The sequence below is a fragment of the Tupaia chinensis genome, unplaced genomic scaffold (assembly GCF_000334495.1).
Source record: "Tupaia chinensis unplaced genomic scaffold, TupChi_1.0 Scaffold000341_1, whole genome shotgun sequence".
NCBI classification, from domain to species: domain Eukaryota; kingdom Metazoa; phylum Chordata; class Mammalia; order Scandentia; family Tupaiidae; genus Tupaia; species Tupaia belangeri.
Window position 1 is genome coordinate 4,402,738 of NW_006159835.1, and position 13,372 is coordinate 4,416,109.

Below are 13,372 nucleotides of genomic sequence, written 5' to 3' on the forward strand. Positions count from 1 at the left end.
GCTGAGTCTCATTCACTCTGCTCACACCTTGGGCTTTACATCTCTCTGATCATCCATACTTGCCTTTTCTTGTCCAGAAGGTCCTCCCACTTGACTCTCCAGGTCCAACTCAGAAGTTACCTCTTTCTCAAAGTCTCTTTTCCTCCATTCCAAATGGAAGTAATTTCTCATCCTTTGAATTTCTCTGACATTTATCTGTTCCTCTCTTCTGACACACTGTCTACATGGAAAGAGAAATTTGTGTCCAGGCCTTGTCTTCTGTACAGGGTGAAGGCTCCTGTGAGGATGTCTGTCTTTTTCTTTGTACTACCCACTGAGGCTAGCTAGCTCAGGGCATTGTAGGTCCTCCGTCAATATTTGCTGAATGAATGCATGGGAGAATGAATGAATTGGATTTGTCCTGGAAACACACATTTTGCATAGTGAGGCACACAGTTAAACAAACAAAAAAAATTGCCTAAGACAATTTGTCTTTTTATGCAGCTGCCCTCCTAGTCTCCTCGATGAGTTCCACTATTCTAAAGGAAAAGCTTAAAGTGTAATAAAATTTATCTAATTCGCGATCAAGTGAAAATACTTTGGGCCCAGAGCCAAAGAATATTATTGGAGTGAACTTTTTTCAACACCCTAAATTTAACCAGCTGGAATTCTTTTTTAAGTACCATCCTATTCAACCTTTTGAAATGAAGGATTTGCCTTTTAGTGAGAAATCTGCATTTCAACACAAAGATGGAACACAATGTCTTTGGCTTAGTTATTCTTCAGAAAAGCAAGACTTTTTTTTTTTTTTGAATTACATGCTTTGCTTATGTTAAAAGACACAGATTGCAGAAAATTTTGTTTAGTCCTGACAGATTGGTGGCTTGCATTTTTTGCATTTTTACAGATGAGGAGAGATGTCATCTCTCCCTCTATCAGAGAAGGCCTAGACTGAGAACTCTTAAAAGGTGGAATTAGTAACCTGTTGTTTGGATAATCAAATCTTTGAGAGGATAGAATTGGTCAAAAAAAGAACACAGTCTTTGAGTGATTTAATTGATGAATCAAAGTCACTGGTGAAGTAGCAGAAATAGAAGAACCATGAGCGAGTTTCAGCGAAGAAAATCGGTAGTGTGGTGTCTTGAATTTTTGCTTGCTTTCATTGTTGCAAAGTACACTTTAAAAAAAATAAAAGAATTACTTTATTTAATTTTATTTGTTTTTTAATTTGACCAGAGAGGGATTGAATGAGAGAGAGAGGGAGAGAAAATGAGAAAGCAAGCCGCCAGGTCCAGGACTCAAACCACAGTCAGCCATGTGGGACTCCAGCACCCTTAACCACTTTCGCTATAGGGCGCGTGCGCTCGCCAGACAGACAGAGAGAGACATAGAGACAGAAAGCGAGAAATCACCCCCCAGGGGGGATGGTCACGCCGCAATCCCTTCTCCTCCATTCTCCTCTTGGGATCCTGGGCACGTACGCACACGCGCCCGGCGTGAGTTTTAAGCCACCGGGTCCGGGACACGAACCGCGGTCGACTACGTGGGAGTCCAGCGACACAGCCATTACACTAACTGCTGGTTCCCAGAGTACACTTTTTAAAGAGCATCACAATTTGTTAAAAACCTTAGCCAGTACAAAGCAGTGGAAGGAAAAATGCTTATAGAAATGCTCATTTCTAGAACAAAAGAGAATGTGATTTTGACAAAATCAGAAGGTTAATTAAGAAGTCCCTTATCAGTGATAAAGCTAGCACATTTGCCGTTCAGATTGATACAACTGAAGACACAGGCATAGCTAATGTTTGCTCTATAATACTCTGGTAAGTCATAGAATCTAAGAGAGAGGAGCTGGTATCTATGTAGGGTCAAGAGCTAGAAGCAACTGACTAGGAAGAACATTTCAGTGGATTTGCTTTGCAGTTAGATACAAAGTATAGAGTAGCTACACTGTTGTTATTTTTGTGGCTTAAATCCAGTTGCTGGATTCAGTTCCTTCAGAGAACTTTACAGATGTTCATGTTCAGGGTATTTGTTTGGTTTGGCTGTTTTTTTTTCTTTTGTTGTTGTTGTTGTTTTTTTAGTTTTTTGCTATAGGGCACATGTGCTTGCAGGACAGACAAGACAGAGAGAGGGAAAGTGGCAAATCTTGCCTCTGTGGGGATGGACATGCAATCCCTTCTCCTCCATTCTCCTCATGAGATTTTGGGGACACACACACACACGTGCCCAGTGTAATTTTCAAGTTGCCACATCCAAGACTTGAACCACGATTGGCCATGTGAGAGTCCAGCAACTTAACCATCATGCCACCCGCTGGCCCCATTGAAGGTTCATTTCAAGTATAGTCTAGAAGATGTCTATTTGGGGAGACTTGAACTTGGAAGGGATTGCAACAGTTCTTTATTTCAACCTGTTACTAAGGTAGAGATCCCTTTCCATCATAGTGGGTTGTCATCCATTGTTTTTGAAGACTCGGGGTAAAGGAGGGGAGGTCAGCTGCCTAAGACAGCCCACTGCACTCGTTAGGGACAGCTCTGCTGCCTTTGTGCCCTGTCTGGTCGGAAACATAGAGGAATTATCTTTAAAATGTGCTTAAGGCCACACAAACACATACGTTTTAATGATCAGCACATGTACCCGGTAGAGATACCTGGTAAAAGTTGTGCTCTGGGGAACCAGCAGTTAGCATAATGGCTATGTCGCTGGACTCCCACGTAGTCGACCGTGGTTCGCGTCCCAGACCCGGTGGCTTAAAACTCACGCCAGGCGCGTGTGCGTGCGTGCCCAAGATCCTGAGAGGAGAATGGAGGAGAAGGGACTGCGGCGTGACCATCCCCCCTGGGGGGTGATTTCTCGCTTTCTGTCTCTAATGTCTCTCTCTGTCTGTCTGGCGAGCGCACGAGCCCTATAGCGCAAATCTCTCCAAAAAAAAAAAAAAGTTGTGCTCTGAAGCAGTCATTAAGTATGTGGGAGGAGATGCTTTGTGCTTAGCTGTTTGGGTGCATTTGGAGATCAGCAGTATTTAACTTTTTTTTTTTTTTTGGGGGGGTTTTTTATTTTGGGTTTTTGGGGGATGCCTATACCCACTGTTTTGTTCTAAGGAATACCCACCAGAGGGGATGACCACGCCACAATCCCTTCTTCTCCATTCTCCTCTCGGGATCTTGGGCACACACGCACATATGCCTGGTGTGAGTTTAAGTCACCAGTCCAGGACTCAAACCATGGTTGACTACATGGAAGTCCAGTAACATAGCCATTACACCAACTGCTGGTCCTACTTTTTAACTTTTTTTAAAAACTTTTTTTTTAAGAATTATTTTATTATTATTTTTAAAATTTTGCTATAGGGCATGTGCACTCATCAGGGAGAGAGAAAACGAGAAAGCAAGCCCTCAGATCTGGGGCTCGAACTGTGGTAGGCCATGTGGGAGTCCAACGCCCCAACTACCACACCACCAGCTGGCTCCAGCAGTACTTTGTGACTGAGTATCTTGAGGGAACTTCCAGAGATCAGCAATATTACTTGTTGATTAGTAGACAGTAATGTGGCTCTGTTACTGGCCCAGTGATTAGTTTCAGAAACAAATAGCATGTTAATAATAGTCAAGGAGGGCTGGCAAGTGGCATGGTAGTTTGAGGTGCTGGATTCCCACATGGCTAACTGCGGTTCGAGTCCTCGACCTGGAGACTTGCTCAAGTTTCCCTTTCTCTGTCTCTGTCTGGTCAAAATAATAATGACAAGTGGAATTAAATAAATAAATCAACTCTTTGAAAGGAAAAAAAAATAGTCAAGGAATCTTTCATATGTTTTTGAGACAACCAAAAACTCAATTTAATGACTTTAAATTTTAGGGGCAAGCCACTAATAGGACTTATAGAGCTTGTGTCAAAAGTTGGTACCCAGTATACATAGAAAATTAAAGTGACCGATGTATAACATTAATCAAAACTGCCCCCAATTTGTTGCAGCTTTTTAGTGAGACCTAAAAAATAAGATTCATTATTTTTTGGGGGGCCAGTAGGTGATGTAGCGGTTAAGGTACTGGGTGGTTAGGTGCTAGACTCTTACATGGTATCAAAATGTTTGAGTACTGAACCTGGTAGCTTGAAACTCACACCAGATGCATGTGTGTGCATGCCCAAAACCCAGAGAGGAGAATGGAGGGGAAGGAATTGCAACATGGCCACCTCTGTGGCCATAGAAAACGAGGGGTGATGTCTCGTTTTCTATCTCTCTGGCGAGTGTACATGCCCTATAACAAAAACCTCAAAAAAAAAAAATCATTACGTTTTATTCACTTTGCAACCTTATAATGCATAAGGCATTTTGAGGCCTCAAGCAGAGATAGACTCTGGGTCAAGGGAGACCTTGATAAAATAGAACATGTTAAGACATCAGGACATCTTCCACCAGAGGAACTCAAGATGTTTGAAAAGAATTGGTTCAGAAGGGGGCAACATATCACAACTGGGGGTCTAGAATTGGACCGGAGTCTGGTTCTTGCTTTGTTCATGTAGCATGGACAGTTGCATTCTCAAACATTTTGCCTTTTTCAGTGTATCTATTCTTCCATGGAATGAGAGACCAAGAAAGACAAGCACCCTTAACAGGACCTTATGTCACGATATCACCTGCTCCCAGCCTTCCCAGCCAGGCTCATGTGTGTGTGCACTTTGTGACTGGGGAAATGAATCTATGATCGTCCACGTGGATCCAGCTTCGTTTGAGTGGCATATACTGCGGCACCACCAGGCCAGCTCTAGTTCAGCTTTTATGGAAGCTGTGTAGACCATCTATGTGACCATAGCTGGTTTGGGTATTATCTTATGCTAAGAGGGCTTCTTCTGGGCCCATTCCCCATCCTGGTCAATGATGGATAGATGGGGAAACTTCACATTCCACACAGAGGAACACTAGAGATTCCCCAAGTTTAAACTCTGATTATTCTTGCCCTAAAGGAAGTAGATCCTGGACAGAAGGACAGCTTCATGGGTCGTGGGTCACTGACTGGGAACATCACAGCCTCCATCTTCTGTGCCCTCCCTTACCTTAAGAAAGTGCTTATTGAATTGACTGAACATCAGAATCACATGAAGGACTCGTTAAGTACAGCTGTGTTTCCTTACCCCTCAGCACCACCACCAAATTTCTTAGTTAATGAAATGTGAGGTGAGGCCTAAGAATTTGCAGCAAGCTCCATGTGGTGCTGATCCTGGATCTGGATCTCACTTTGAGAACCACTTCCCTAAGATACCAGCAAAGAACATAACCATTCCCAACCAGCAGCCTAAGCTCATTTCTCCCTGGGAATGAAAAGGAAGGTGGGAAAAGAAGAGCCCTCAACCAGGGGCAGCTCCTTTTTGTCTCTCAGTCTGGGAAGGCAGAGCTGTTTGTAGGGTTTGATACTTAGAAGCATTAATTGTGATTCTTTACTTTGCCTAAGCCGTGATGAAATAATTGAAGGCATCATAGCAAGAAGTTAAACCCTAGGGAGGCTATTAACAATTTAGCATTTCCAGTTCATGTGGGAATGTCGATTCTACTTACTGAGGAGAATATTCTGGACGTGTCTAGTGGAAGCAGCAGCAGAGTCAGCTGGGGTTCCCAGTTGGCTTTGCTTTGACCCTCTTCCTGGAGGAAGAAGATAAATGCAAGTCTGAGTCTCTCACGAAGACAGTGATTTTTTTTCCTAAAGTAAATAGCTTGTTAGGTTGATAGAAAGGGTTTGCTTCTCTTCAGCTGACTGATTTTGCAGGGGAAGCCAAGGTAGAGGATCGAAAACAATGTGAGTGAGGCCAGGAGGCTCAGGGAGCAGAGTGATCATTGTTTTTTAATGGTGAAGCCAGGTCTGTTCATTTGGACTTTTTGAAGGCTCCTACTCAATTCTGGATGGGCCACACCATTCCATAACGGGTCTGTAGAAAGAGACCCTTCTTTACGGTCCCTTCCTGGGCAGTGAAGACAAGGCAGGAGCAGCAGAGGGGAGTAGACAGGTGTCTTAGGAAAGACCACTGGACCAGGAGTCAGGAGATCCATTCTAGACTTCACTGTGATTAATCACAATATAGCCATGGGCAAGCCATTTAATTTCTTAAGGTCCCAATTTCCCTATCTAAAGTGATAATCACCAAGGGCTAGATACTCAAATTCTGGCTTTGATGAAACCTCGGTTTGCAGCATAGCCTGGCACTACCGAGAATGGGTCCAGGCTTCTGAGATCAGCTTGTTTAGGTCCAATGGGTTTGGAGACAAAATAAACCCAAGAGCCATTTGAGTGGCTAAACCTGGATTAGATGAACAGTTCTCCCATGTCTTGCTAGAGGTCTATTGAAGCATTTCAGGGTCTCATCCCAGAGTTAAGTGGCAGGAATTTGAAATTAGACCATCCCCATGCAAGGTTCCAAGTGCCGTATTGCTTTTCTGCGGAGATCACAGATTCCTTGGTTGCATAGGTCTCCTAAGAAAAGGATTTCCGTTTTGAAAACAAACACATTCAGCAAACAACTGAGGCAAGAACAAGCGCAAAAATGATTGTCAGATTTCTCCCTGAGAAATACTTCTGCCTAGATCTGTAGTGACTTTTACCCCATACTCTCCATTTATTTACCGTGGTCAAAAATAGACATGTGTTTTGAGTCTGATTGCCCCACTTTTTTGTTTATTTGTTTGCTGGGCTTTGTTTTGGGTCAGAGAGAAAGAAATGCTTCTGTGGATGGACTCAGGCTAGGTCGAGCCTCCTGTTGCAGGCCTGGTATCCCAAACAGATGCCCTCAGTGTCACAGCTTTCTGTAGCAACACAACAACCTTATGCACGAGGCTCCAAAAGACAGGAAACCTTGTCCTAACTGCCCGCCGCACTTGGCAACATGGTCTGTCTAAGGAGCACTGCCTGTATTTTACACTCAAGACCTGCTATCCTCGAATATAATAACAACACTTAAGTGCTCTTAATATCAAGCTAATGGAAAACATGCTCTGTTTACTCACCAGCAAAGTCTGTTATTCTTCTGTCCTGCCTCCCCCAGTCATCGCAGGCTCCAAACCTCGAGAACACATGGAGCATCTCCTACTCCATTTATCCTCTGCTTGTCTCGGGGTTCACCTCTACATGGTTACTTAGCTGATGGTGGACTTGGAAAAGCTAGGAACCTACCACACTGACCGTAAACTCCCCCAGACTGCATAAATCAAATGTCTCCTTTCTCAGAAAATCTCAGTGCTGGAAGTGTTTGACTTGTCAGATTCATGTGTATTAGCATGAGCAGACACTTTTCCTCACCACAGTGCAACAAGTACAGTAGAACGGTGGGGGTGGGCTTTGGTTTCTGGGTGCTGTTATTATTGGTTGAAATACTGGTTTCTTGTCACTGAATGGTATGACTCCTCACCCTGAAGGTGGAGACTTGGCCAGAGTTGTAATTGCAGAAGGTTAACTAATCTTCACTCTCCACTGCTTTATAGTGTGAGAAGCTATGCCTCTTCAGAGTACTCCATTGGTAGAATTCTAGAGTGTGGTCTAACCAAGCCCAGAAATGCTTAAGATTTCCTTAGCACTGAAGGTCCTGCCATAGATACAACCTGGGAAGAGGGGGTGGTGGGATGGGAAAGGCAGAGTGAGATTCTGTCCTACAAAAAGTGGTTTACGAATCCAGTTATTTCCCATTAGCATATTGGTTATTTTGCTTGAATTTGTCTGTAATATTAATGTATGCATGTAAACCAGCCTTGCAGATACATCCCCCCATTTTTTCAGCCGACCCACAATATTACCAATTTTCCCCTTGCTGTTTACACTTCTCTTACCATACCACAATAATCAAATTATAGTCAATAAGCAAACACACTTAAAAAGCCCGATTACCTCCATACCTAAAACAAACACTTTCCCTTTTGTCAAAAAAGACCAAAATTAAAAACAAAGCAAAAACTGTGGGAAATAACTCACCAGTGTTCTTTTGTTTCAGGCCTTGGGCCTGTTAACTATCTGCAAGGCTGTTGTAATGATGTTAATCTATTTTAATGGAATTGAAATGTGATATCCTGTGGTTTACGATGCACATTGTTTATAGCTTTGGTGCTTGATTTTGGGTTTCTTTCACAGATAAACTTCTGCACTGGAGGGGCCTCTCCTCCCCTCGTTCTGCACACGGAGCTCTAATCCCCACGCCCGGGATGAGTGCAGAGTATGCCCCGCAGGGTATTTGTAAGTTGAGCATTATTTCTTCTACAAATGTCCATGTGTACAGAGATGAACATTTCTGGAAATTACCCTTACTTTTTAAGTACTGAAGGGAGTTACTTCCAAAATAGATTGGCATATGTATTATTCCATTACTCACTTGGCACCCGCTCCCCTGCTCCACTCAGCCCCGAGAGGGATCCCTCCTTTCTCCTCACTGAAGGCATGGAACTGACAGCAGCGTGTCCCTGTGGGTCTTTTCCCCAGGGCCTCGTCTGGCTCCATGGCTGGGGACTGAATATGTCTGTGCATTCAGGGCCCATTTTATTGCTGGACATTCACTCCCGTGGCCTCATTTAGGACTTCGAATTTATTCCATGGCATACATCTTTGGCAGAGGCCAAAACAAAAAGGAGTCAGTTTCCAGTTACTCCAGAGTTATTCCAATATGTGTTTTTTATGCAGTTACATGTGTATTTGAACATGGTATTTTTTATAACTACATGGTACATTATATAGGTACATCTATGTAGCTACACACAAACATGCACACATAATTGCTACTTATGATTCTCCTAGTTTGAGAGAAAAACACAGCATTGTAGTGAGAATGGAAAGGGTCTCCTTCCACCAGCACCACTACCACCATCATCCATTTACTTGTTCAAGTTAACTTTTATGGTGGGGACATTTTAATGGAATTTAGATGTGTGTATTTATAATTTTTTTTTAAAAAAAAGATGTTGTTTTAGAAAGTAATCCAGTTTGTTCCTCTTTAGGGGAACACATGGTATGAATCATGCATGGTTAAAATGTTGGTTGGGGGTGGGGGGTTGATTCTACCCCAAACATAAAAAGTCAGGTTCAAGAAAAATAGTAGTGTGACATCTCATTTTTATTTTGAAAGTAAATGAAAAATAACCTGCTGTGGAAAGAAAACAAGAAAGGAAAGGGTCATGGAAAGAGAATACCGAAGAGCAAGATGCTAACATTAAGGCTGCATAGAGGGGATTGGTTTTTAGATGGAAGGGAGACTAGACCTACCCATCTGTGTATGGTGTCTACAGGGCAGGGCATGCACCCTGGGACCAAATTCAAAGCCAGTTGTTTATTTTCATTAACTCCTAGGTAATCCTATGTAACAAAGAGTTACTGTGTGAATTTCACAAGCCCTCGGGTCCTGAGGGCTGGGTGGTGCAGGGGTTAAAAGCACCTTGTCTGCCCTCACTCCCTCCCCGTACCAAGCTGGGCCTAAGCCTGGGTTAGGTCACAGATTGCAGAGAGTTTAGGGGGTTGGACTCAGAGTTTCGAGTCCCTACATGCTGGCTGGGTGGAGAGAGCTCTCCTTTTTTGCTGGGGGTGCCTGAAGCCTGCATTTGGCTGTGGGAACAGAGCCACCCTTGGAGGGAAAAGAAAGCAGGGAGTGGGGCAGTTGAGAAGAGGGTGGAGTTGAGAGGCGAAGGGCTGCTGGCCTGGGAAATAGTTCAGGTCTGTCTCCTTCTAGCTGGGTGTTCTTGAGGGCACAGGGTTTGATTTGAAGGATGGGAAAGTCAGAGCCTGATAAGGAACCCCTGTCCTCTTGCCCCTTCCCACAAAGGGAGGTACGTAGCTTGCTGGTGCCCATGCCAGCAGGACCAGTTTAGCAGTGACCAGAACAAGGTATGTAGAAATGGGTTGTGGGGTTCCAGAAAGCTCTAGAACAAAGCTGAGTCCCACCCCACTCAGTCACATTAACCAGCTGCCCTTAGCTTTCAGAGCACTTAGCCCTTACCAGTGGACCAGTCATGTGACTTAAAATCGTCCATTCTTTCTCCCTAACCAGAGCCTTCTTTCAGCCTGGGATAAGGTCTGCATCTGGACCTGCCCCTGGAAGCCATTCCGGGTGTGTAATGTGGTTAGTCATTACCCCTAGAAATTAATCACGCCTGGTGGTAATGAACACTCATATTCACATTGGACCTGATGGTTTACAGAGAGCTTTTATATACTTCTGTCATTTGTATCTCACGACAGTTCACTAAAGGTATTGTTTTTATTTTGCAGATAGGAATCCTAAGGCTCAGAGAAATTAAATGACCACCCCAGAGTCACAAGCCAATAAATAACAGAGCCAGAGGTCCAGCCTCAGTCCTCCCTGTTCTTCTAAAGCTCATGGTTTAGAATCATATGGCTTTTTAGCATTGGTGACACTCTAGAAATGGGGGTCAGACCTCCCCATAAAATAAAAGCTAATAGCTGACTTTAACCCTTCTGAGGCCTCAGGTCCTTACGCTTGGAGGCCGGGTCTCAGTTTATTGCTCTAAATCAAAACAATCCTTGTGAATGCCCAATGAGGCTCTCAAATTGAGAAGTTGATTTTCATCAGAGTAAATGAAGAATATTATTATATTTTACACGTCAATAAATCAATGTAGCCCTAATTTTGCCACGCAGGAAATCAATTCTGGTCTTTCTAAACCATCAAAGATGTTATGAACAAAGTAATTTCGCAAATTATGGCAAGTAACACGTTTATTGATGACTGCAGTTTAGGAAGTTAGAATCTGTGAGCACTGTAATGTAATATGGTGCACCGGCAGGAGCTGAGTGAGATACAGATTATATGGTGAAATCGTAATGCATCATTTGCTATTAGTGGACTGGTAATAATTACCAGTTTCAAAGCCGCTCTTTCTATGTAATCTTTAGTCTCAATCGTAACAGCCTTCTCATTGACATTATGATTACACTAGCTGCCCTCGCGATCTAGAATATCTAGTTGATGGGGATACTAAAATGCGATCGTGAACACTGCATGTTGTATGCTCATTATAAGATAAAATGCCATCTTCTCTGACCTGATATATGAGGGAGGGAGAGGGGAGCATCACAGTGTTAATATCCTGTAGCGTGATCACGTAACTGGCTCAGGGGAAAAAAAATTTAGGAAGCTCAGGGAGCAAAATAAAATGGACTGTACTTGTTTAAGCCTTTTTGAAAGGATTCAAACGAGACCCTTGAGGTAGTGCGGGACGCCCAGATTTCAGCGTTTGTCTGCGGTTGCATTCATGGCCCATGTGAAACCAGCACCGTTAACTAGGGGTCCAGTCTCGGTTTGCATAGAGTAGGAGAAGGTAAAATAAGACTTCGCAGGCATTGGGAGTGATGGAAGTGTTAAGGACTTGCTTCAGCTGACAAATCTCCTTTTTACTTACCCAATTCAGATTGTCAGGCTAAATGTATGGTAATAACCCTGAGTCCTAGGAAGGCAAAGGAGGAAGCCACAGAGGGTTGTGGTAGCTGGAACCAGATAGTTGTTTTTTTTTTTTTTTTCTTGCCTATTTAGGACCCAAGTCCTTGTTCAGTGACAACAAAAATTTTATGAAAATACTCTCAGCGAAGCTTTTTATTTCCTTTCGAAGAGAGGAGGCAAACAAAAATAGGCAGATAATGTGATACTAATGTCAGCATTTCCTTTCAAAATCTCGCTGCCTTTTTCTTCCCCCTCCACATTCGACAAATGTTTGGAGCCTAATTTTGGTATCTTACCATCTAATCTTGTTAAAGAGATTTACCCAGGAGTGGGATATATTGAGTGAGATTATAAATGCATTGTAAAGTAAATTACAAGGTCAGGGCAGGAGTCCATTATTTAGACAAGTACTTGAGCAGGGCTGGCTTGTTTTGGAATATGAGTGTTGGGGGCTCCTAAGAAGACCTTGCCAGCTTTTCTTTCCAACTTGCTAAATGGATGAATCATATAATTGATGAATTCTTCATTCTCACTCTTTAGCTCCATGGTGAATTTTGTCCCTTTAAGAAAAAGTTCCTGACAAACACTAGCTGTGGGCTTAAGGAGCTCTCCTAGTGCCTCTTTTAAAAGAGGGAGAAAAGTTGGTTATATCTCAGCTATATTTTAAGCCCTGTCTTTTTTGGAATCCTTGGGAAGTTATCTGCTTTTCTCATCCCTGTCCTTTGGCCACCATCACTTGTGCCCTGTTTTAATGCTGCAGTTGACTAGTAAACTGTTGGTTAGTTACTCCCTGGAGAGATATATATGTTTTTTTGTTTTTTAATTTAGCTATCTCCAAAAATGATGAATGATTTTGTGAAGTCAAGCTGGCCCCTCTTTGCCAAAGTGGCATTTACCACTCTCGGGTTCTTTTCAGCGAGAGAGAAACAATGTGACTTAAGCAGGGCCCCTCTCCAGACGGCTTGGCTACTGGCCAAAGAGTTGACTAGCTGAACTGTATCTTTCTGTTTCTTTCTCAACTGGAGCTGAGTCTCAGCCGAGGGCGCAGGATGTTGTATAATTTGGTTCACGTTGTTAGCCTCTCAAAATAATGAGGAGGAGGATAGTGTAGCATTTCTCAGCCTGCTGCCTGTCATGGTGCTGGCTGCTTTAACTGTTCCTTAAGCTAGGATGCTGTGTCTGCTTAAGTTGGCACCAGACACTGCCTAACTTCTCTAGACTTGGATTTGTTTGACTCTGGGACAGCTCCTAAAGACTTGTCACAGACGTGAAGAGTCAGAATTAAAATTTTCTTTGGAGGTTTTCTCACCATCTCTTGAGGTAAAAATGGGCATCCCTGTGGGATGTTGTGGAACCAAAAATTGGGACTCAAGGATCCTCTTACAAGCTGAGATACGAAAATGTTGCTAGTCTTCCACAGACATATTTCATGACTACCTTCTCATTTTCACAATATTGACAAGTAGTGTGTTTCAGGTTCAGATTAAAAGCATCTCTGGGACCATGGAGAATAGTAGTTACTTGACTTTCTTTCTTTCTTTCTTTCTTTTTTTTTTTTAATATCTCTATGATTGCCTGTTAAGAAATCTCCCTCGCCATTCAGGTGGGAACAGAACCATCGGATTTAGGAAACAAACGTTTCCCTTAGGTCTCCTTGTCCGAGTCCCTCGTTTAACAGATGAGGAAATGGAGGCACACAGAAATGAGATGGGTTGCCCCGAACCACAGCCAGTGCGATGTGAATGTTCAGACACTTACTGAGGTTCCCAGAATGTAGGGGTCCTCACCCTCCAGCTTGAATTGGTCAGAATTATTCTGCTTTGGGAAAATTGAATAAAGTTCTTAGAACTGAGTTTAAGGGCAGGAAGACTGTTTGGATAGATATTTACTGGGCACCAACCACCAGATATGCCAGGTGCCACCTGGGCACAGGGGTACCTACCTCAGTGAGTGTTCGGCTTGGGCAATGAGGGGT

General features: G+C 43.2%; 1 protein-coding gene across 1 annotated transcript in view; it reads left to right on the forward strand.

The window, feature by feature from the left end:
* Positions 1-13,372, forward strand: part of BCL11A (BCL11 transcription factor A) — a 99,985-nt gene that overhangs the window by 74,364 nt on the left and 12,249 nt on the right. The window contains exon 3 of the mRNA XM_027773349.1: positions 8,088-8,226. Within this exon, the coding sequence (XP_027629150.1) occupies positions 8,088-8,226 (139 nt within the window). The remainder of the gene's footprint in view (positions 1-8,087; positions 8,227-13,372) is intronic.